Here is a 22673-nt window from a genome sequence, read left to right as displayed (position 1 = left end):
GCCACAGTTTAAGAATAAAGGGTAAGCCATTTGGAACGGAGATGAGGAAACACATTTTCACACAGAGAGTTGTGGAATTCTCTGCCTCAGAGGGCAGTTCTCTGGATACTTTCAAGAGAGAGCTAGATAGGGCTCTTAAAGATAGTGGAGTCAGGGGATATGGGGAGAAGGCAGGAACGGGGTACTGATTGGGGATGATCAGCCGTGATCACATTGAATGGCGGTGTTGGCTCGAAGGGACGAATGGCCTCCTCCTGCACCTATTGTCTATTTGTCCACATTATACTGCATCTTCCATGCATCTGCCCACTCACCCAACCTAGCCAAGTCACCCTGCAGCCTTATCGCATCCCCCGCGCAGCGCACACTGCCACCCAACTTTGTGTCATCCGCAAACTTTAGAGATGTTACATTTAGTTCACGTATCCCTCTTGGTTTGAACGTTGTCCGGATCCAGAGGGCAAGCAACTGAGACAAGGCGTTCACCGTCCCTTCTCCGAGGCGGCTTCCAGGGACTTCTTGTAAGAACATCAAAAAGCCCTCTAAAACAATTCCAATAATCTATCAGAGTGACACAAAAAAGCTGGAGTAACTCAGTTTGACAGGCAGCATCTCTGGAGAGAAGGAATGGGTGAATTCTTAAGAAGGGTCTCGACCCGAAACATCACCCATTATTCCTTCTCTCCAGAGATGCTGCCTGTCCCACTGAGTTACTCCAGCATGTTGTGTCTATCTTCGGTTTAAACCAGCGTCTGCAGTTCCTTCCAACACAATCTATCAGAGTGTCTGGCCGTTGTGAATAATCTCTGATTATTTCCAAAGTTACACTTTGTGTGGGGGGAAAAAAACGCAGAGGTTACATACACTGAGAAAACAAAAAAACGGGAACACCAAAGGTGAGGCTGTTTAGGAAGGAACCGAAGATAGACACAAACAGCTGGAGTAACTCGGCGGGACAGGCAGTATCTCTGGAGAAAAGCAATAGGCGACGTTTCGAGTCGAGACCTTTCTTCAGACTGAGAGTCTGTTCTTTGAGCTGGGAATTGAGACGCTGCAGATTTAAATGGACTTTAGCTGTCCCTCGCCTTCAACGATCTTTGTCACTTAAACTACAGCAAGATTTAGGAAACCGGCTGCCAAAATAACAGATCGTGCCTCAGGCTGATGTATTTTCGGAGACGGGTAAAGCCAGAATGAAATAACAACTGAAATAAGTCCCGCTGAGCCACTCCAGCATTTTGTGTCTATCCTCAGTTTAAACCAGCATCTGCAGTTCCTCCCTGCACATGAAATAACGAGTTCTGCTGTTTTTGTTGCAATTTAGACCATTGACTAAACTTGCGTCGTTGAGTCAGGATTTTTCATTCATAACTGAAGAGGAACGCGACGTACTTCTGGAAAGCGCAGTAAAGACTGAACAAATGATCGAGCATAGACTCAAAATGTAACTCAGGGGGACAAGCAGCATCTCTGGATGAGAGGACTGGGTAAATTCTGAAGAAGGGTCTCGACTTGAAACGTCACCCATTCCTTCTCTCCAGAGATGCTGTCTGTCCCGCTGAGTTACTCCAGTATTTGTGTCTATCTTCGGTGTAAACCAGCATCTGCAGTTTCTCCCCACACATGATTGAGCATGCCCCTGGAAACGTTAAAGGTTAAGGGTTGATGTTTACCTCGCTAGTTCGGGGAGACGGATTCGTAGGTGCTGGAGAATGAAATCTCTCGCATGCAGGTACATGAAGTGGATCTTGCGACGCCAATGCAACCAAGGACAACCAAACCCCACGTTCCGGCTAGCGTAATCCACAGCTCAGATTCCACGTGTCATAGTCTTCCCCCAGACACACATGCCTGAACTAAACATCCTTTAACCACGCCCAGAGGTTACATACACTGAGGAAAAAAAAGAACATCTGAAAGGAAAATCGAGTTGGGTTAAAAATCTCAATCCATACCCCATTCTGCTGGGGATAGACACAAAATTCTGGAGTGACTCAGTGGGTCAGGGAGAAGGAATAAGTGAAGTTTCGGGTCATAGATTCATAAGGTCATGTGATAGGAGCAGAATTAGGCCAACCGGCCCATCAAGTCTACTCCACCATTCAATCATGGCTACACAGAAAAGCTGGAGAAACTCAGCGGGTGCAGCAGCATCTATGGAGCGAAGGAAATAGGCAACGTTTCGGGCCGAAACCCTTCTTCAGACTGATCGGGGCTGCTCTAGATGCTCTAGATGCCAGCAGATCTATATCGGTGAGACCAAGGCGGAGGTTGGGCGATCGTTTCGCCGAACACCTCCGCTCGGTCCGCAATAACCAAGCTGACCTCCCGGTGGCTCAGCACTTCAACTCCCCCTCCCACTCCGCCTCCGACCTCTCTGTCCTGGGTCTCCTCCATGGCCACAGCGAGCAGCACCGGAAACTGGAGGAACAGCACCTCATATTCCGTTTGGGGACTCTACACCCCCGGGGCATGAACATCGAATTCTCCCAATTCTGTTAGTCCTTGCTGTCTCCTCCCCTTCCTCAGCTCCCCTGCTGTCTCCTCCCACCCTCCAGCCTTCTGGCTACTCCTCCTTTTCCCTTTCTTGTCCCCACCCACCCCCATCCCCGATCAGTCTGAAGAAGGGTTTTGGCCCGAAACGTTGCCTATTTCCTTCGCTCCATAGATGCTGCTGCACCCGCTGAGTTTCTCCAGCTTTTCTGTGTAACCTTCGATTCTCCAGCATCTGCAGTTCCCTCTTAAACATTCAATCATGGCTGATCTATCTCTCCCTCCTAACCCCATTCTCCTGCCTTCTCCACATAACCCCTGGCACCTGTAATATCGAGATTTCTTCAGACTGGAAGTCAGGGGAGAGGGCTACTCTCAGTCTGAAGAAGGGTCTCGACCCGAAACGTCACCCATTCCTTCTCTCCAGAGGTGCTACCTGTCCCGCTGAGTTACTCCAGCATTTTGTGTCTATCTTCGGTGTAAACCAGTATCTGCAGTTCCTTCCTAGCCCACTCCACTGGAACAATGTTCGATGCTTATACATTTCTAACATACACATTTACAGTTTGCGAAATAAATATATATTAAAAACAGTTCAAATAACAATAAAACTTTACGATCTTTAAACTATATAACTGATACATTAACTGCATTTTACTGATTGTGTGATTCCTGCAAGTCTAGTTTAGCATAGTTTAGTTTATTGTCACGTGTACCGAGGTACAGTGAAAAGCTTTTGATGTGTGCTATCCAATCAGCAGAAAGACAATACATGATTACAAACAATCCATTTACAGTGTATAGATACATGATAAGGGAATAATATTTAGTGCAAGGTAAAGCCAGCAAAGTTTGATCAAGGGAAGTCTGAGGATCATCAAAGAGGTAGATAGTAGTTCAGCACTGCCCTCTGATTGTGGTAGGGTGGTTCAGTTGCAGTGCACAGGAGGTCATCAAATATATGTTTAATTATTAAATTACTCCAACCAGTCTTTACCATTGTTGATGCTGTTGTCTATGAATTGGCAGTCCATTTGTTGGGTTGGGTAAGGTAGCATTGTGGTAATGATGGGGACACAAGGAATCTCATAATCTGTTTGGGTATCTTACATACCAAAGATATGGACATAGTGGTAAATAACCTCACTTCCCTGTGTCCACCCTGGCACACCCCAATTTCTCCCACTACCCCATCCCATTCATCCTGCTCCTTTCCCCTCTTTCCTATGGCCATCTCCCACCCCCAGCCCATCATTTCACTTCAATCCCTCCACTCTTTCCTACCCCCCCCCCCCCACCCATCCCCTTCCGCCTACATCCCTCCCTCTGCCTTTACATTCCTCCCCATCTTTTTCCTCTTCAGACATCCTGTAGTCTCCTTTTCATCCCTAGCCTTAGTCACTTACTCCACACATCTTCCATTCAACCCTCCCCCCACCCCTCATCTATCATTTGCCAGGCTTTGTCCTGCCAGCATCTGCCTTTCTCTCCCCTCCCCTCAATTTTCTTTTTCCCTGCTCCAATCATTCTAAAAAAAGGGTCCCAGGCAATCTGAAATGTTTAGTTTAGTTTTGTTTAGTTTAGTTTAGTGGGTGGCAAGGTGGCGCAGCGGTAGAGTTGCTGCCTAACGGCCCCAGAGCCCCGGGTTCGATACCGACTATGGGAGCTTGTCTGTACGGAGTTTGTACGTTCCCCTCGTGACCTACGTGAGTCTTCTCCGAGATCGTCGAGTTCCTCCCACACTCCAATCTGCTGCACTAATGGGAAACTGTTTGATGCAAGTGATCGGCTCCAGAACAAAGGTCATCCCAACACCGGTCATTGCAGCATGCTAATGCTTATGTTGCAGAGTTTGAGCTTCTAGTCATTCACGGAAGCGGATGGAAATAGAGGTATTTTCACACTTCGAGACCTTTTGCCTGATGGGAGAGGGGAGAAGAGGGAGTGGTCAGGGTGTGACTTGTCCTTGATTTTGCTGCTGGCCTTGCCAAGGTTAGACTATTAGACAGTAATGATCCTTAACCTCTATCTGACATACATCCGACAACAGAATTTTTAACGAAGACACCTCAAAGCACCAGAAAGATGCCAGCAATGCTACTTCTTTATCCTATCATTGCAAAGCCAATGACGGGACAAGCAAGTCAAGAGAGCCTGTGGGGGTTTATTGTTATTGTTTATTCCCAAGCAGAACACTGAATTTCTTACATTCGCACAACAGAATATATAAACATAGTACCCTGTAAATTATATAATAATTGGGAAAAAAGTTAAGTGTATAAATATATATATATATATATATATTATAATATAAAACTGTGTCCGGCTGCCTGTGTGGCCGGGTGTGTTTCTGACTTGTGGCTGCCAGCCTTTAATTCGTTGCTACGCCAACACCAGACGCAGAATCGCTGAGATTTTTTCCAATTCTGTAGAAATTTCACTTTTCATCCCAAGTATCCACTCCTGATTAAATTTCGTCGTGTTTATGTACACATTTTTAATAAAAACCTTCCCCCCCCCCCGCGCCCCCCCCCCCCAAAATCTAAAAAAAACTGCTCTCACCCTTAACATGTTGGTGAACGTTCAACCATGTGATGTCACAATGCCCAATGCTCACAGATGTCCAATTGGAATGGATCATTTACATATTCCTTTATTAGCATCCCCAGCACCAGCCCCTTCCTTCCCCTCCCTCCCCCCCCCCCCCCCCCCACCCCCGTAGCCTGTGTTGAAGCGCGTCATCACGTGTGTGGGAATAGAGAAAGAGGATTAGGGTGTGTCATATGGAATGGGGAACAGATGGACTGTCCCTACCCTCCCCCTTCTACTCTCCCTCCCCACTATTTCCCCTCTCTCCCCCCCCACCCCTCTCCCCCTACCTCCACACTCTCTTTCCCCCTCCCTCCCACCCCATCTCCCACCTCCCCCCTCCCCCACCACCTCTCTCCCCCTCACCCATCTTCCTCTCTCTCCCTCCCCCATCCTTCTCTCTCCCCCCTCCCTCTATCCCTCCTCTCCTCCCCTTCTCCATCTCCCTCTCCTCTCCCACCCTCCCCCTTTCCCCCTTTAAAAATAACCTCTGCTCCTCCTGATGTCCCTCTTCCCTCTTGCTCTCCCCCACCCCCCCCCTTTCCCTCCCTCCTCCCCTTCTCCCTCTCCCCCACTTCCCACCCCCTCCCTCTCCCCCTTTCACATTCCCCCCCTTGCCTCTTCTCTCACCCCTTTCCCTCTCTCCCCCTCCCCCTCTTCCCCCCCCCTTCTCTCCTCTCTCCCCACTCTTCCCCCCCCTCCATCACCTCTCTCCCCCTCTCCTCCCCTTTTTTTCTCCTCCCTCCCCTTCTCCTCCCCCCACCTCTCTCCCCCTCCCAACTCTCCCTAAACCCCCCCCACCCCTCTCTCCTCCCCCTCTCCCCCATCTCCCTCTCCCTCTCTCCTCCCGCCTCCTCCTCCCTTCTCCACTTTCCATCCCCCCCCCCCCCTCTTCTTTCGTCTCTTCCCCACCCCCTTCCCTCTCTCCCCCCTCCTCCTCTCCCCTTACCCCTCTGTTTCCCTTCCCCACCTCTTACCCCTACCCTCGCTCCCCTACCCCCCCTCTCCACTCCTCTCCTCCCCCCTCCTCTCCTACCCCCTCTCTCTCCCTCTCCTCTCTCCCTCTCCCTCCCCTCTCCCCCTCCCCCTTCCCCTCCCTCCCCTCCCTCCCCCCTCTCCCCCCCCCCCCCCCCCCCCCCCCCTCCCCCCTCTCTCCCCCCCCCCTCTTTCCCACTTCCTCTCTCCCCCTCCCCCTCTCACCTCTCCTCCCCACTCTTTCCCTCCCTCCTCCTTACCCCTCCCCCCTCCTCCCCTCCCCTCCACAATCTCCCCCCCCATCCCCCTCTCACCCTTCATCTCCCGTCTCCTCTCCCGTCCCTCTCCTAGTTCCCTCCCCCCATCCTCCCCATCCCCCTCTTCCCTCCTCCCCTCCCCCTCTCTCCCTCCTCTCTCCCCCTCTCCCCCGCTCCCCCCTCCTCCTCCTCCCCCTCCCCCCTCCATCTCCTCTCTCTCCTCCCCCTCCCCCACCTCTCTCCCCCTCCCCTCCCCCACCCCTCTCTCCCTCCCCTCCCATCTCTCTCTCCCCCAACCCCTCCTGCTCCCCTCGCCCCCTTCTCCATCCAACTCTCCCTCCTCCCCTCCCCCTTCCCCCTCCCCAACCCCCCTCCATCCCGCCCTCCAGTCCCCCCCTCTCTCCCACACCTCTCTCCCGTTTGGGGGCGGGTTCGGACTATAAAACCCCGGATGCCTGGTCAGACTCAGACTCTCTGCAAGATCTCGAGGGAGAGGCCATGACTCTCATTCTGCTGTGAATCAACTGAAATGTAAGTCTGCAATGTACTAGAATAAATGATTTGTTAGCCCTTAATGAAAATGAAATTAGTTGTTTGGCCTGCCCTGTGCTATAAACTGTAATTGCAATGGAAATGAAATAAAAATGCAATGAGCTGTTTGGCCTGCCCTGTGTTTTGAAACTGCAATGGCAATGGAAATGAAATGAAAATGCAATGAGCTGTTTGGCCTGCCCTGTGCTTTGAAAGTGCAATGGCAATGGAAATGAAATTGCAATCAGCTGTTTGGCCTGCCCTAAGCTTTGAAAGTGCAATGGCAATGGAAATGAAATGAAAATCCAATGAACTGCTTGACCTACCCTGTGCTTTGAAACTGCAATGGGAATGGAAATGAAATGAAAATGCAATGAGCTGTTTGGCCTGTCCTGTGCTTTGAAACTGCAATGGCAATGGCAATGGAAATGAAATGAAAATGCAATCGGTTTGGCCTGCCCTGTGCTTTGAAAGTGCAATGGCAATGGCAATGGAAATGAAATTGCAATCAGCTGTTTGGCCTGCCCTAAGCTTTGAAAGTGCAATGGCAATGGAAATTAAATGAAAATGCAATGAACTGCTTGACCTACCCTGTGCTTTGAAACTGCAATAAGAATGTAAATTAAATGAAAATGCAATGAGCTGTTTGGCATGCCCTGTGCTTTGAAACTGCAATGGCAATGGAAATGAAATGAAAATGCAATGAACTGCTTGACCTACCCTGTGCTTTGAAACTGCAATGGCAATAGAAATGAAATGAAAATGCAATCAGCTGTTTAGCCTGCCCTGTGCTTTGAAACTGCAATGGGTATGGAAATAAAATGAAAATGCAATCAGTTGTTCAGCCTGCCCTGTGCTTTGAAACTGCAATGGCAATGGATATGAAATGAAAAGGCAATCAGCTGTTTGGCCTGCCCTGTGCTTTGAAACTGCAATGGCAATGGAAATGAAATGAAAATGCAATGAGCTGTTTGTCCTGCCCTGTGCTTTGAAACTGCAATGGGAATGGAAATGAAATGAAAATGCAATGAGCTGTTTGGCCTGCCCTGTGCTTTGAAAGTGCAATGGCAATGGAAATGAAAATGCAATGAGCTGTTTGGCATGCCCTGTGCTTTGAAACTGTAATGGCAATGGGAATGAAGTGAACATGCAATCAGCTGTTTGGCCTGCCGTGTGCTTTGAAACTGCAATGGCCAGGGAAATGAAATCAAAATGCAATCAGCTGTTTAGCCTGCCTTGTGCTTTGAAACTGCAATGGCAATGGAAATGAAATGAAAATGCAAAGAGCATTTGGCCTGCCCTGTGCTTGAAACTGCAATGGCAAAAGAAGTGAAATGAAAATGCAATGAACTGTTCTGCCTGCCATGTGCTTGAAACTGCAATGGTAATGGAAGTGAAAAGAAAATGCAATGAACTGTTCGGACTGCCCTGTGCTTGAAACTGCAATCGCATTGGAAGTGAAATGAAAATGTGATGAACTGTTCGGCCTGCCCTGAGTTTGAAACTGCAATGGAAGTGAAATGAAAATGCAATGAGTTGTTTGGCCTGCCCTGTGCTTGAAATTGAAATAGAAATGAAATCAAATGAGTTGTTTGGCCTGCCTGAAACCACTCATTTCAACCCACAAGGCCCCCATCAGTGGGGAAACCATCCCTTGTGCCCAAAATGCCCGTATTAGCCCAAAAGGAGCATTTTGGTCCAAAAGGCCCGTGCCATGCCAGGAAAAGTCCAGAAAAAGTGCCTTTCACTTAGATTTTTTTTTTTTAAAGAGCCACTTCAGCCCATCAAGCCTGTACTAGCCCAGGAGGAGTCCCTTCAGCCCACCAGTAAGTATTCCCCCTTCAAGTATTAAACCTCACCCCAGTATTTTTCTCCCTCCCTTTATTGGCTCCCTGTGAGACCCAGGCTAGGATAGACTTTCCTCCTTCATTGCTGTGATCTGCAGAAAAAGATGAAGCATGTCTAAAATTGATTCTCCACCCTCTCCCCCTTTTATCTCACAGAGTCTCTCACCTGTTTTAGGCAGAATTCCTGGCAGTTTCTGAGCTGCCAGCCCACCAGGCCTGAGTGACTGAGCTGCCAGCCCACCAGGCCTGAGTTACTGAGCTGTCAGCCCAATAATCCATTCTGCCCACAATGTCCATAGTAGCCCTCTGGAAACCAGTCCATTCGGCTCACAACACCCATACTAGCACTCCAGAACCCCCTCCCCCCCCCCCAACTGGCCACCAATATTGGAATTGCTGGAGAGATGGAATATTGCATTGGGGGACCAGCCCACCCCGTGTGAATATAGGACCCAACGGGTCCCACTTAGCCTAAACATACTAGACCAAGTGGGACCCGTTGCGCCCCATCCCCCAATGTGGGGAGTGAGGAGATGGCGTCACACGGGAGGGTTGGTCACAGAACGCAGCGTTGGTGCTCACTCTGGAGGCTGGCACCGTTGTGATGTAATTTTATATATATATATATATATATATATATATATGTATATACACACACACACACATATTCACACATACTCAATAAATAACAAATATAGTGCAACAATAATAATAGTCTGCTGCAGTTCAGAGCTTATTTGTTGTCGTGTTTAATAGCTTGATGGCTGTAGGGAAGAAGCTGTTCCTGAACCTGGACATTACAGTTTTCAGGCTCCTGTTCCTTCTTCCCGATGGTAATGGTGAGTGTGTGGCCAAGATTGTGTGGGTCTTTGATGATGTTGACTGCCTTTTTGAGGCAGCAACTTCAATAGATCCCTTTGATGGTGGGGTGGTCAAAGCCAGTGACGGACTGCTCAGTGGTCATAACATAGTTGTGGTTAATGTCAATTATTGGCTATTAATCAAGAAATTATGACAATGTATACTAAAACCTTTTCAACCTCAGCAATACCTGAAGCCTATCACACAAACTAAATGTACTCATTTAGTCTGGTTTCATTGTTAGTTTTGGGAGAACATACTCCAGATTCTTTTTCCTGGATTGTGATATTCCTAATTTCTTCGTTGACGGCAAGATAAGGAAAGCCTTGCAGTTTTATTCACATCAGGGCAGATGCAGCCTTCAACAACATCCACAAGAATATGTTCAGTGACCCATCACGTGGCACTCAAATCATTCCGTACCAAACTATGCCCAGAGCAGTAATTTGGACAGAGGTTAAGTCTTGTTCATACTTGCAGAGAATCTGGAGTATGCAATGAAGTAGCACAGGTGCATTATTTTATGAAGATATGTAAGCCCAAAATTAAATACCTTTTTGATGAGATACATAATTATAATTCTTTCCAATTCATTTTAATTACTTTGATATTACTGCAAGTGTAAATAGTCTTGATAAAAGATTATTATTGTTGTTTTCAAAATGCAGTCACAGTGAGTGATTCTGTTCTGTGATAATTATATAAATAGGTTCACAGACAGCCAACATATATCTTCCCAAATTTTATTACTGATATGTTCAATGGGAATAGAAATCAAAATATTGTTAAACAGAAAATTGAGAAGGAGAACGTTAAATCGGAAATGGCAGAGATGCACTTGAACAAAGGGGACTATGAAGGCATGAGAGGGGAGCTGGCCAAGATAGACTGGAAAGGTATCCTAGCAGGAATGCGGTGGAACAGCAATGGCAGGAATTTATCGGCATAATCCGGAAGATGCAGGATCATTTCATTCCTAAAAGGAAGAAAGATTCTAAGGGGAGTAGGAGGCAACTGTGGCTGACAAGAGAAGTTAGGGATAGAACAAAACTAAAAGAAAAGATGTATAACACAGCAAAGAGTAGCCGGAAGCCAGAGGATTGGGAAACTTTCATAGGACAACCGAAGGAAACAAAACGGGCAATACGGGCTGAAAAGATAAAGTACGAAGGGAAGCTGGCCAGGAATATAAAGAAGGACAGTAAAAGCTTGTTTAGATATGTTAAGGGAAAAAGAATAGCCAAGTCAAATGTAGGTCCCTTGAAGGCAGACACGGGTGAAATTATTATGGGCAACAAGGAAATGGCAGAAGAGTTGAATAGGTACTTCGGATCTGTCCTCACTAAGGAAGACACAAACAATCTCCCAGATGTACTGGAAGACAGAGGATCTAAGGGGGTAGAGGAACTGAAAGACATTTTCATTAGGCGGGAAATAGTATTGGGTAGGCTAATGGGACTGAAGGATGATAAATCCCCTAGGCCTGATGGTCTGCATCCCAGGGTCTTCAAGGAGGTGGTTCTAGAAATAGTGGATGAATTGGTGATTATTTTCCAATGTTCAATAGATTCAGGATCAGTCCGTGTGGATTGGAGGATAGCTAATGTTATCCCACTTTTCAAGAAAGGAGCGAGAGAGAAAACGGGGAATTACAGACCAGTTAGCCTGACTTTGGTGGTGGGAAAGATGCTGGAGTCAATTATTAAAGAGGTAATAATGTGGCATTTGGATAGCAGTAAAAGGATTAGTCCAAGTCAACATGGATTTATGATAGTGAAATCATGCTTGACTAATCTTCTGGAATTTTTTGACGATGTGACAAGTAAAATGGATGAAGGGGTGCCAGTGGATGTAGTGTATCTAGACTTTCAGAAAGCCTTTGATAAGATCCTGCACGGGAGGCTGGTGACTAAAATTAGAGCACATGGTATTGAGGGTAGGGTGTTGACATGGATAAAAAATTGGTTGGCAGACTGGAAGCAAAGAGTAGGAGTGAACGGGTCCTTTTCAGAATGGCAGGCAGTGGCAAGTGGAGTGCCGCAAGGCTCGGTGTTGGGGCCGCAACTGTTTACCATATATATTAATGATATGGAAGAGGGAATTAGGAGCAACACTAGCAAGTTTGCAGATGACACAAAGCTGGGTGGCAGTGTGAACTGTGAAGAGGATGTTAAGAGGTTGCAGGATGACCTGGACAGGTTGAGTGAGTGGGCAGATGCCTGGCAGATGCAGCATAATATAGATAAATGTGAGGTTAGCCACTTTGGCGGAAAAAATAAGGGTTCAGATTATTAACTCAATGGGGTTAGGTTAGGTAAGGGGGAGGTACAGCGAGACTTAGGTGTCCTTGTAAACCGGTCACTGAAAGTTGGCGTGCAGGTACAGCAGGCAGTGAAGAAAGCTAATGGGAATGTTGGCCTTCATAACAAGAGGATTTCAGTATAGGAGTAGAGAGGTTCTTCTGGAGTTGTATAGGGCTCTGGTGAGACCAGATCTGGAGTATTGTGTACAGTTTTGGTCTCCTAATTTGAGGAAGGACTTCCTTGTGATTGAGGCAGTGCAGCGTAGGTTCACGAGATTGATCCCTGGGATGGCGGGACTGTCATATGAGGAAAGATTGAAAAGACTAGGCTTGTATTCACTGGACTTTAGAAGGATGAGGGGGCATATTTTAGAAATATAAAATTAAAAATTAACTGGACAAGCTAGATGCAGGAAAAAATGTTCCCTATATTGGGCGAGTCCAGAACCAGGGGCCACAGTCCTAGAATAAAGGGGAGGTCATTTACGACTGAGGTGAGAAAAAACTTTTTTCTCCCAGAGAGTTGTGAATTTATGGAATTCCTTGCCACAGAGGGCAGTGGAGGCCAAATCACTGGATTGATTTAAGAGAGAGTTAGACTAGAGCTCTAGGGGCCAGTGGAGTCAAGGGATATGGGGAGAAGTCAGGCACGGGTTATTAATAGGGAACGATCAGCCATGATCACAATGAATGGCGGTGCTGGCTCGAAGGGCTGAATGGCCTCCTCCTGCACCTATTTTCTATGTTTCTATGATTTACTATTGTCTAGAGTAGGAAGGATCCGCAGATGCTGGAACACAAAATGCTGGAGTAACTCGCGGGACAGTTACAACTCCAGATAGACGGAATGGGTGACGTTTCGGTTCGAGATATTTCTTCAGACTGAGTCAGGGGAGAGGGAGTCACAGAGATAAAAAAAAGTGCAAGAGATCAAAAGAGATGAAAATCGAGGAAAATGTAGAATCGCGATCATTGTCAGCTAGGACAACAAAACAATCAGAGATAGAAAGTAATCAGGACAGTCGGCCTGGTGGGAGAACTGGGAAGGGGAGGGATGGAGAGAGAGGGAAAGCAAGGGTTACTTGAAGTAGAGAAGTCAATGTTCATACCGCTGGGGTGTAAACTGCCCAATTGAAATATGAGGTGCTGTTTCTACAATTTGCACTGGGGCTCACTCTGACAATGGAGGATACCCAGGGCTGAAAGGTCAGTGTGGGAATGGGAGGGGTAGTTACATTTTTTAGCAACCGGGAGATCAGGTAGGTTTTTGGCGGACTGAGCGGAGATGTTCAGCGAAACGATCGCCGAGCCTGCAACTGGTCTCGCTGATAGATAGGGGTCCCCACCTGAAAAAGTAGATGCAGTAGTTGAGGTTGGAGGAGGTGCAAGTGAACCACTGCCTCAACTGAAAAGGCTGTCAGGGTCCTTAGACAGAGTCGATGGAGGAGGAGTTGTCTACTTGTTCTTCTCATAGATTGACAAATGGTTAGGACGCAGCAACAGTCTGCCTTTGGACAAATCTAGTCACAAAATGCTGCTCAATTTCTAGTGCAGTCTATGCTTGGAAACTCCACAATTCACTCAATTCAAATGCTCTTCTTCGACCACCGGCACTCAAACCTGCTCATACAGATTCTCTGCCAACGTTTCCAATACTCCAGGTGCATCTGCTTTTAGTTTGCCAGGATGTGCGGTTCACATTCCAGCAGCTGTTGAAGCTACTAATTATGATTGCAGTCCCGAAGCCTACTAATTATGATTGAAACACATCCTGTGTGAAGCCCAGTGACTAGAAACAGATAAATCCTATTTGATCTGTGAGCAGAAAGAAAATGCAGGCAGTAATTGAAATTCAGACACGCTCAAAATTCTGTGGCACTTTATTCACATACTTTCCCCTCACCTTCCTGTGAATATTCCCGAGTAAGCTTCCTGGACGAGAGGCAAAAGGATAGTCAAGTCAACTTTATTTGTCACATACACGTACAAGGTGTACAGTGAAATGAAAGTGGCAATGCCACTTGTTAGTTTGTTAATTGAGTGAATAGAGTGAATAGCTGTTTAAGAAGGAACTGCAAATGGTGGAAAATCGAAAGGTAGACAAAAATGCTGGAGAAACTCAGTGGGTGAGTTTCATCTATGGAGCGAACAAAATAGGCAACGTTTCGGGGTCTTGAACCGAAACGTTCCCAATTTCCTCCATTCCAGAGTGAATAGCTGAGTGATTAGAGCTGTGATCTGCACCTCAGAGGTCGAAGCATTTAGAAAATGAAAACATTAATTTACCAAGTTCTCACATCAATGCAACAAATAAATGATCAAATAAAATTGTAATTATCTGGTGCCTTACACAACTGCAAGGAGTTCCATAACAGAAAGGCTTGATCAGTACCAGAAGGTTGGAAGAAAGAATTAGATATGATAGGACTCAATCCAAAAAACTTACGAAATTGAAACCATATTCGGAATGTATGTCTTATTATTGGATTAGTCGTATATTTATTCAATCTCGTAATTGTAAAAGGTAACGAGGCCCCTACAATAGAAGCCAATGATAGCCCTTGCAAAGAATCACGTTCAAGATTTATCCATCCTGGGCAGTGGGTATTTTCTAAATCTTTTGTCCAAAACGTTAAATAATGAGCATTAACTGCACAATAGTAGAATCTAAGGTGCCAAACCACCGTCTTTTTTTCATTTCTTTTTTTTTTTTTTTTTAATATGAATTTATTTATTAGAAGTAGTGTACATTACAATAATATAAGCCAAAAATAACATAATACATTTCTTGTACCACTTCATTTTTTAAGGTTTAAAAAGAAGAAAAGTAAAGAAAGTGAGATAGGATAGTGAGTGTGTGAAAGAGTGATCAAAAAAAGACCCTTAGGCACGAAGAGTTAGAAAAAAAAAGTTAAGAAGTAAGCCATAGAAAAGAAAAAAGAGAAAAAGAAAACAGAAGCTATGTTAAAAGTAGAAAACAGAGCTGAAAGGGATATACCATCTTTGTATTTTCCTCCCCCCTCATCAGGTCCTGAAACCATTTATTTTTAGAGTTCTGTTGCACCTTATACTTGTAGTAAGTCGATAAATGCAGACCAAATTTTTTGGAAGTGGTCTGGTTTGCCTGCTAGAAGGAATCTCATATCTTCCAGGTGTAACGTTTCGAACATATTTGAAATCCACATATTTATCGTTGGTGTTGGGGCGTTTTTCCAGAATTTAAGTATAAGTTTTTTTCCCATTATTAAACCGTAATTAAATAGGTTCTTTTGAAACGCAGTTAGTTCAGGGCTGCTTTTTTTATTTCTGTAAGTATTTTTTTACTTAGTCTGGGATTTTTATTCTGCCATATACATGAATTCATTTTTAGTCAATAATATCAAAGAAAGATTTAGCAATTAAAATTGGTATCATCTGAAATAAATACAAACATTTAGGTAAGATAAACATATTAATAGCATTGATTCGGCCGATTAAAGATAAGGAATCGGAGACCATTCAGTAAACTGTTGTTTGATTTGGTTAATTAAAGGCGTAAAATTAGCTTTAAATAAATCCTTGTGTTTCTTGGTAATCTTAATACCTAAATAAATAAAACATTTGGTAGTCAATCTAAATGGAAACTGTCCATATTCAAAACTAGATTGTTTAATGGTAAAAGCTCACTCTTACTAAGATTTAGTTTATAACCAGAAAAACTACAAAATTGATTAAGTAGTGCTACTATTGCAGGAATATATTTCTCAGGGTTAGAAATGAATAATAACAGATCATCTGCATAAAGAGATAGCTTATATGTCTTATTCCTGCGAACAATACGAAAAATATTAGGGGATTCCCTAATAGCGGTGGCCAAAGGTTCCAAAGCGATATCAAACAGTAAATTACTTAAAGGACAGCCCTGTCTAGTACCTCAAAAGAGCCTGAAAAAAGGGGATCTCTGATTATTGGTAAGTACAGAAGCCTGAGGTATGTGATATATCAGCTTGATCCAAGAAATACATTTTGGACCAATCTTAAATTTTTCAAGTGCATTGAATAAGTATTCCCATCTACTCTGCCAAACGACTTCTCGGCATCAAGTGAAAGGACACATTCTGGAGTTTTATTTGACGCTGTATATACAATATTCATTAATCTCCTAACATTAAAGTATGAGTAACGATTTTTAATAAAACCCGTCTGATCATCAGGAATAATTTGCGGTAAAATATTTCCCAACCTCATAGCTAATATTTTGGAAATCATTTTGGAATCTACATTTAACAGTGATATAGGTCTATATGATGTCACTTCATTAGGGTCTTTATCTTTTTTAAGAATTAAAGAAATAGATGCTTCACAAAAGGATTGTGGTCATCTATTCATTAAAAAGGCTTCTTTAAAAACCTTGCATAGCCAGGGAGACAGTAAACTTGAGATATACTTTAAAAATTCTACTGTAAACCCATCTAAACCAGGAGCTTTACCAGAATTCATCGAGAGGATTGCTTTCCGTATTTCTTCCTCCGTTATGGGTTCGTCTAACAACAGAGACTCATTATGTAATAAATTTGGCAAATTCAGTTTCTTTAAAAACTCATGCATTATATTGGAATCAGTAAGAAATTCTGATTGGTATAGGGAGGTATAAAATTCCTGAAAGGATTTATTAATTTCATCATGGTCTACAGTTAGTGTACCATCCCGTTTACTCACTTTAGTAATCTGACATTTGGCCGACACCGCTTTCAACTGATTAGCGAGTAATTTACCAGATTTTTCGCCATGTGTATAAAATTGACCTTTGGTTTTAAGTAGCTGATTCTCAATTGGTGATACTAATAACAAATCATGTCTCAATTGAAGTTCTACTCTATTCTTATAGAGCTCTAAACTAGGAGCTTTTGAATATGTTTTATCAATGTCTTTAATCTCATCAGCCAATATACGTATTTCATTTTGAGTTTGTTTTTTTAATCCCGCGGAGTATGAAATAATTTGTCCACGAAAATATGCCTTGAAAGCATCCCAGACTACACCATTAGATATTTCTTCAGTAGAATTTGCTAAGAAGAAAAAAGCAATCTTATCTTTAATAAAATTAACAAAATTTAGATCTTGAAGCAAAGTAGCATTAAATCGTCATTGTTTAACACTAAACTTGGAATCAGGTAGTTTGATTGATAGTTTCAATGGTGCATGATCAGAAATAACAATTGCATCATACGCACATGCAGTGACTGATGAAACCAGCCGAGATTCTATTATAAAGTAGTCAATCCTAGAGTAACTATGATATACATGAGAGAAAAAAGAAAATTGTTTGTCATTTGGGTGTAAGAATCTCCAGACTTCTAACATTCCAGAGTCAAGTAAAAAAGAATTGATAAAACGAGCTGATTTATTTAGCACATGATCAGATGCAGATCTGTCCATCGAGGGGTTCAAACAACAGTTAATATCTTCACCCATTATTAAAAAGTGTTAATTTAAATTACGAAAGGATGCAATTAACCGTTTAAAAAACTCAGGGTGATCAATATTTGGTGCATAAACATTCACCATAGCAACTTTATGGTTATGAAGAACACCAGTAATCACCAAAAATCTACCATATGGATCAGAAATTGTTTCATAATGAACAAACGGAATTGAGGAGTCAATAAAAATAGAGACTCCTTTCACCTTAGCCTGTGAATTTGAATGAAACTGCTGTCCTCTGCAAAACTTGAAAAATCGTTGATTGCCATCTTGCCTTACATGAGTTTCCTGAACAAAGATAATCTGAGCAATTAGTCTACGAAGAACTTTAAAAACAAATTTCCTCTTAATGGGATCAAACCATTCACATTCCATGAAAGAAAGAAAGTTAATAACTATCCATATTGTTTGTAAAATCATGTGGAATGTAAAGGGTTAATTTCTTAAAGCATAATAGTTCATGATACTGGAAGAAGAGAAATCTAGGGCGGAGCCAGAAGGGACAAAATTTCTGACATTTTTGTAGTTCAGATTCTGCACAGATGAAAAAAAACTAAGCTAAAAGCAAAAGACCCTCGATATTACTAAAAGTCTGTACTTGATCGGTTTTGGCCATCTGTGCTGCGATTTCGGAGAGAATGCCGCCACCTACGGCCATCATTTTGGGCCACCTTGCTCAGAGCCCCCCTCCGCCGTATGTGTGCCGAGGATTTTTCCCGTCGATTAAAAATGACAGAGATATTAATGTTTTTACAAAATTCCCCATTCTCTCTGCTGCCCCGCTGGCGGCAGGGGGGAGGGATTATAAAACCAGGAAGTGGTGTGCCACACAGTCTCTTCAAGATGGAGGAAGGCAGAGGGTGTCTATTGGTTGTCTAAAGCTTGGTTCTAAAGCTTGCAAAAAAATGTCTATTGGTTCTAAAGCTTGCAAAAAAAATCTCTATTGGTTCTAAAGCTTGCAAAAAATGTCTATTGGTTCCAAAGCTTGCAAAAAATGTCTATTGGTTCTAAAGCTTGCAAAAATTGGCTATTTGTTCTAAAGTGGTTCATACTAGCGCTCCAGAACTTTGGCTTGAAGTTGAAAGCACTACTTACTGCAAATGGTGGCTTGGGAGCTTTGGTTTGAAGTTGAAAGGCACTACTTACTGCAAATGGTGGCTTGGGAGCTTTGGCTTGAAGTTGAAAGGCACTACTACTGCAAATGGTGGCTTGGGTGTGGCTTGAAGTTGAAAGACACCACTTACTGCAAATGGTGGCATGAAGTTGAAAGGCACTACTCACTGCAAATGGTGGCTTGGTTGCTTTGGCTTGAAGTTGAAAGGTACTACTTACTGCAAATGGTGGCTTGGTTGCTTTGGCTTGAAGTTGAAAGGTACTACTCACTGCAAATGGTGGCTTGGTTGCTTTGGCTTGAAGTTGAAAGGCACTACTTATTGCAAATGGTGGCTTGGGTGCAATGGCTTGAAGTTAAAATGCATTACTTACTGCAAATGGGGGCGTGGGTGCATTGCCTTGAAGTTGAAAGGCACTACTTACTGCAAATTGTGGCTTGAAGTTGAAAGGCACTACTTACTGCAAACTGTAGCTTGGATGCTTTGGCATTAAATTGAAAGGCACTGAAAATGGTGGCATGAAGTTGAAAGGCACTACTTACTGCAAGTGGTGGCTTGTGAGCTTTGGCTTGATGTAGAGAAAACGCACTACTTACTGCAAATGGTGGATTGGGTGCTTTGGTTTGAAGTTGAAAGGCATTACTTACTGCAAATGGTGGCATGAGGTTGACAGGCACTACTTACTGCAAATGGTGGCTTGGTTGCTTTGGCATGAAGTTGAAAGGCACTACTTACTGCAAATGGTGGCTTGGATGCAATGGCTTGAAGTTAAAAGGCATTACTTACTGCAAATGGTGGCTTGGGTGCATTGGCTTGAAGTTGAAAGGCACCACTTACTGCAAATGGTGGCATGAAGTTGAAATGCACTACTTACTGCAAATGGTGGCTTGGGTGCATTGGCTTGAAGTTGAAAGGCACTACTTACTGCAAATGGTGGCTTGAGTGCTTTGGCTTGAAGTTAAAAGGCACTACAGGTGCACAACCTTTTATCCGAAAGCCTTGGGACCAGACACTTTTCGTAATTCAGAATTTTTCGGCTTTCGGAATGGAAGATTTTTAGCGTAGATTTTAACGGCTGGCTCAGTGGTAGAGTGCTCGGCTCATATCAATAGTCAATAGTCAATAGTCTATTTAATTGTCATTTGGACCCCTGGAGGTCCAAATGAAATGCCGTTTCCGCAGCCATACATTACACACAAATAGACCCCAGACACAACATAATTTACATAAACATCCATCACATGGCTGTGATGGAAGGCCAAATAAACTTATCTCTCCACTGCACTCTCTCCCCCCCCGATGTCAGAGTCAAAGTCAAAGCCCCCGGCTGGCGATGGCGATTGTCCCGCGGCCATCAAAGCCACGCCGGGTGATGCGAGGTCGCCCACCGGGTCTTGGTGTTAAAGACCCTGGTGTGCGCTCGCAGAGTCCCGCGGCCGTTCCAAGCCACGCGGGGCAGTGGTGCTAGGCCCCTCTCCAGGAGCTCTTCGACCCCGCAACTCGGGCGGGAGAAGTCGCCGTTGCAGGAGCCCCGAAAAGCGGTCTCCCTCCAGGGACCCGCGGGCTCCCGGTGCCGCCGTCCGCCAGACCCGCAGCAGCAGCCTCCGACTCAGCAGCAGCAGCAGCAGCGGCAGCGGCAGCGCTCCTCCACCGCTCCACCCGCTCCGGTCTCGGCCAGCTCCGCGACGGTGAGGTGAGTCGGCACCTGAGTCCCCGGCTTCTTCCTGTTGGAGGCCGCTCCTCGTTGCGGCCCCAACGACAACTGAGACCTGACAAGAAAAGGTTGGGTCTCCAGTGCAGGGAGAGATTCAAAAGTCCCCCCCCCCCACCTCCCACTCCACCCCCATCCCCCACACACACACCCCAACATAAAATAACAAAAACTACATAAAAACACAGACAATAAATAATAAAAACGCGGACAGGCTGCAGAGGCCGCTGCTGACCAGAGTCGCGCCGCCTACCGCTCACCGCCGCCTACCTATCCGCAAGGTCGCGCGTTTGCACCTCGATCCCGGCAGTTACTCGATCGCGAGTTTGAGTCTTCAATGTAGTTTTTTCTTGCAGAATAGGAGAGAATAGGGAGGGTTAGGCTGGGATCATTCTCTGCGAGATAATCTTAGTGCGGGAGACAAATATAGGAGAGGTGTACTGACTGTGTGGGCAGAACTTTGGAAGTGATTGCCCACCATTCTCAAAAGCCGCTGTGTCTCCCTGTCCCTCCAACTCCAGAGGAATCCGCTGCCCGATGGGCCGCTACGGCGACAAGTGGCAGTTCGCCCACAGCCCGAGCTGCGCCCCCTCATCCGCAACCCGGGTTCCTCTCGAGTTGGAGCGGGGCTGGGCTAGAGTTGTTGCTGGCTGTGAGTCTCTGGGATCTCCGTGCTTGCAGTGGGCCTGGGGGTCGGTGTCCCGATGAGGGGGCGCAGCTCGGGCTGTGGGCGAACTGCCACTTGTCGCTGTATCGGCGCATCGGGCAGCGGCTTATGGTGGTCCTGACGTCTCTCAGCTCCTGTCCAGGAATATGGCTGGAGACGTCAAGACCAACAGGAACCTGCTCCCCGATGCGCCGCTACAGCGACATGTGGCACTTCGCCCACAGCCCGAGCTGCGCCCCCTCATCCGCAACCCGGGTTCCTCTGGAGTTGGAGCGGGGCTGGGCTAGAGTTGCTGCTGGCTGTGAGTTTCTGGGATCTCCGTGCTTGCAGTCGGTGTCCCGTTGGTCCTGACGTCTCCGGTCACCCCTCTGGACTGCAGCTGAGACTGGGAACTGTACCACCCTTGCCCCCTCCCTCTGCAACTGCAAACAACTCCGCAGTTCCCAGTCTCAGCTCCTGTACTGGGGGTGGCCGGAGACGTCACAGCCCGAGCTGCGCCCCCTCATCCGCAACCTCAAGACCAAGACGTACCTTGCACACCATCAGCTTCGGTCCCTACGGGGAGCGTGTTCCTCTGGAATTGGAACGGGGCTGGGCTGCTGCTGGCTGTGGGTCTCTGGGATCTCCGTGCTTGCAGTCGGCCTGGGGGCCGGTGTCCCGTTGGTCCTGACGTCTCCGGTGATTGGCACTAGCTCCGATGTGAAGACAGTGCAAAACCCCCGCGCCGTTGCAATGGGCGGGGAGCTGGAGAGGGGAGGGAAGGGGTCACACACATGGCCTGGAAGCAGAGGGGTGTAGGTGGGGTGAAACTTAAGGGAGCGACAATTTGCTGGTGCCTGCCCGCTGAGTTAAAAAGTTCTCATGCAAGACTTACGATACACTGTGTATCGTGAGTCTACCGTGGGAACTTTTTAACTCAGCGGGCAGGCAGCAGCAGATTGTCAATTATTAACCCTCCCGCGCAATATACCTTCACCTTCTCTTTTATGAATGGGGATTTAGTTCCCCTTTCTTCGAGGACCGACCGGAGGTTCCGTTGTCACCTCTGCGGGCCGCCCTCGGTGAACGTTTTCAAGGACCTTTCTTCAAGGACTGAAAAATGTCGCTATTCGGAGGTTTTCGTTATTTGGAACTTCGGATAAAAGGTTGTGCACCTGTACTGTAAATGCACTTACTTCCTGTTTGCACTGTATATTGATTTCAGATAAAACGCTGCCACTTACGGCTTTGATTTTTGGTCATCTTACTCAGTCCCCCTCCGCTAAGCAGGTGCGGAGAATTCTTCCCATCAATGAAAAATAAAAGTGTTATAAGGCCGTCATTTTTGGCCACCTCGCTCAGAGCCCCCCTCTGACTTCCGAGACCAGAGGATTTTTCCCATCGATGAAAAATCAGAGAGATATTAATGATAAAATGCCATTCTCTCTGCTGCCCCTGCTGGTGGGAGGGACTATAAAACCCAGAAGTGGTGTGCCTCACTCAGTCTCTGCAAGATGGAGGAAGCCAGAGGGTCACGTCTTTCTGAGCTCTGAATAACACTGTACACATGTCTACTCAACTGTGAGTCCCCTTAATGTGGTTTAAAAATGAAAATATGGTTGGTTTGAAGTAGAAAGGCACTGCCTGCAAATGATTGTTTGGGTGCTTTGGGTTGAAGTAAAACGGCACTACTGCAAATGGTGGTTTGGGTGCTTTGGGTTGAAGTTAAAAGGCACTACTGCAAATGGTGGTTTGGGTGCTTTGAGTAACTTCCTATTTGCACTGTATATTGATTTTAGATAAAATGCTAACACGGCTGTGATTTTTGGCCATCCTACTCAGTCCCCCTCCGCTCAGCAGGTGCAGAGGATTCTTCCCATCAATGA

The 22673-nt window shown here is 45.7% G+C and overlaps 2 protein-coding genes across 2 annotated transcripts in view; both read right to left on the bottom strand.

Annotated features, from left to right (window-relative positions):
• LOC129697184 (von Willebrand factor A domain-containing protein 2-like) overlaps positions 1 to 1804 on the bottom strand; it is a 57237-nt gene extending 55433 nt beyond the window's left edge. The window contains exon 1 of the mRNA XM_055635530.1: positions 1674 to 1804. The gene's annotated coding sequence lies outside the window, so the exon portion shown is untranslated. The remainder of the gene's footprint in view (positions 1 to 1673) is intronic.
• Positions 419 to 22673, bottom strand: part of LOC129697128 (calcium uniporter protein, mitochondrial-like) — a 35111-nt gene continuing 12856 nt past the window's right edge. Inside the window, exon 4 of the mRNA XM_055635410.1 lies at positions 419 to 542. Coding sequence (XP_055491385.1) covers positions 419 to 542 — 124 coding nt within the window. The remainder of the gene's footprint in view (positions 543 to 22673) is intronic.

Source organism: Leucoraja erinacea, chromosome 1 (assembly GCF_028641065.1).
Source record: "Leucoraja erinacea ecotype New England chromosome 1, Leri_hhj_1, whole genome shotgun sequence".
Classification (NCBI taxonomy): Eukaryota; Metazoa; Chordata; class Chondrichthyes; order Rajiformes; family Rajidae; genus Leucoraja; species Leucoraja erinaceus.
The sequence above is the reverse complement of the archived record's forward strand: the minus strand, read 5'-3'. Positions and strand labels throughout refer to the sequence as shown.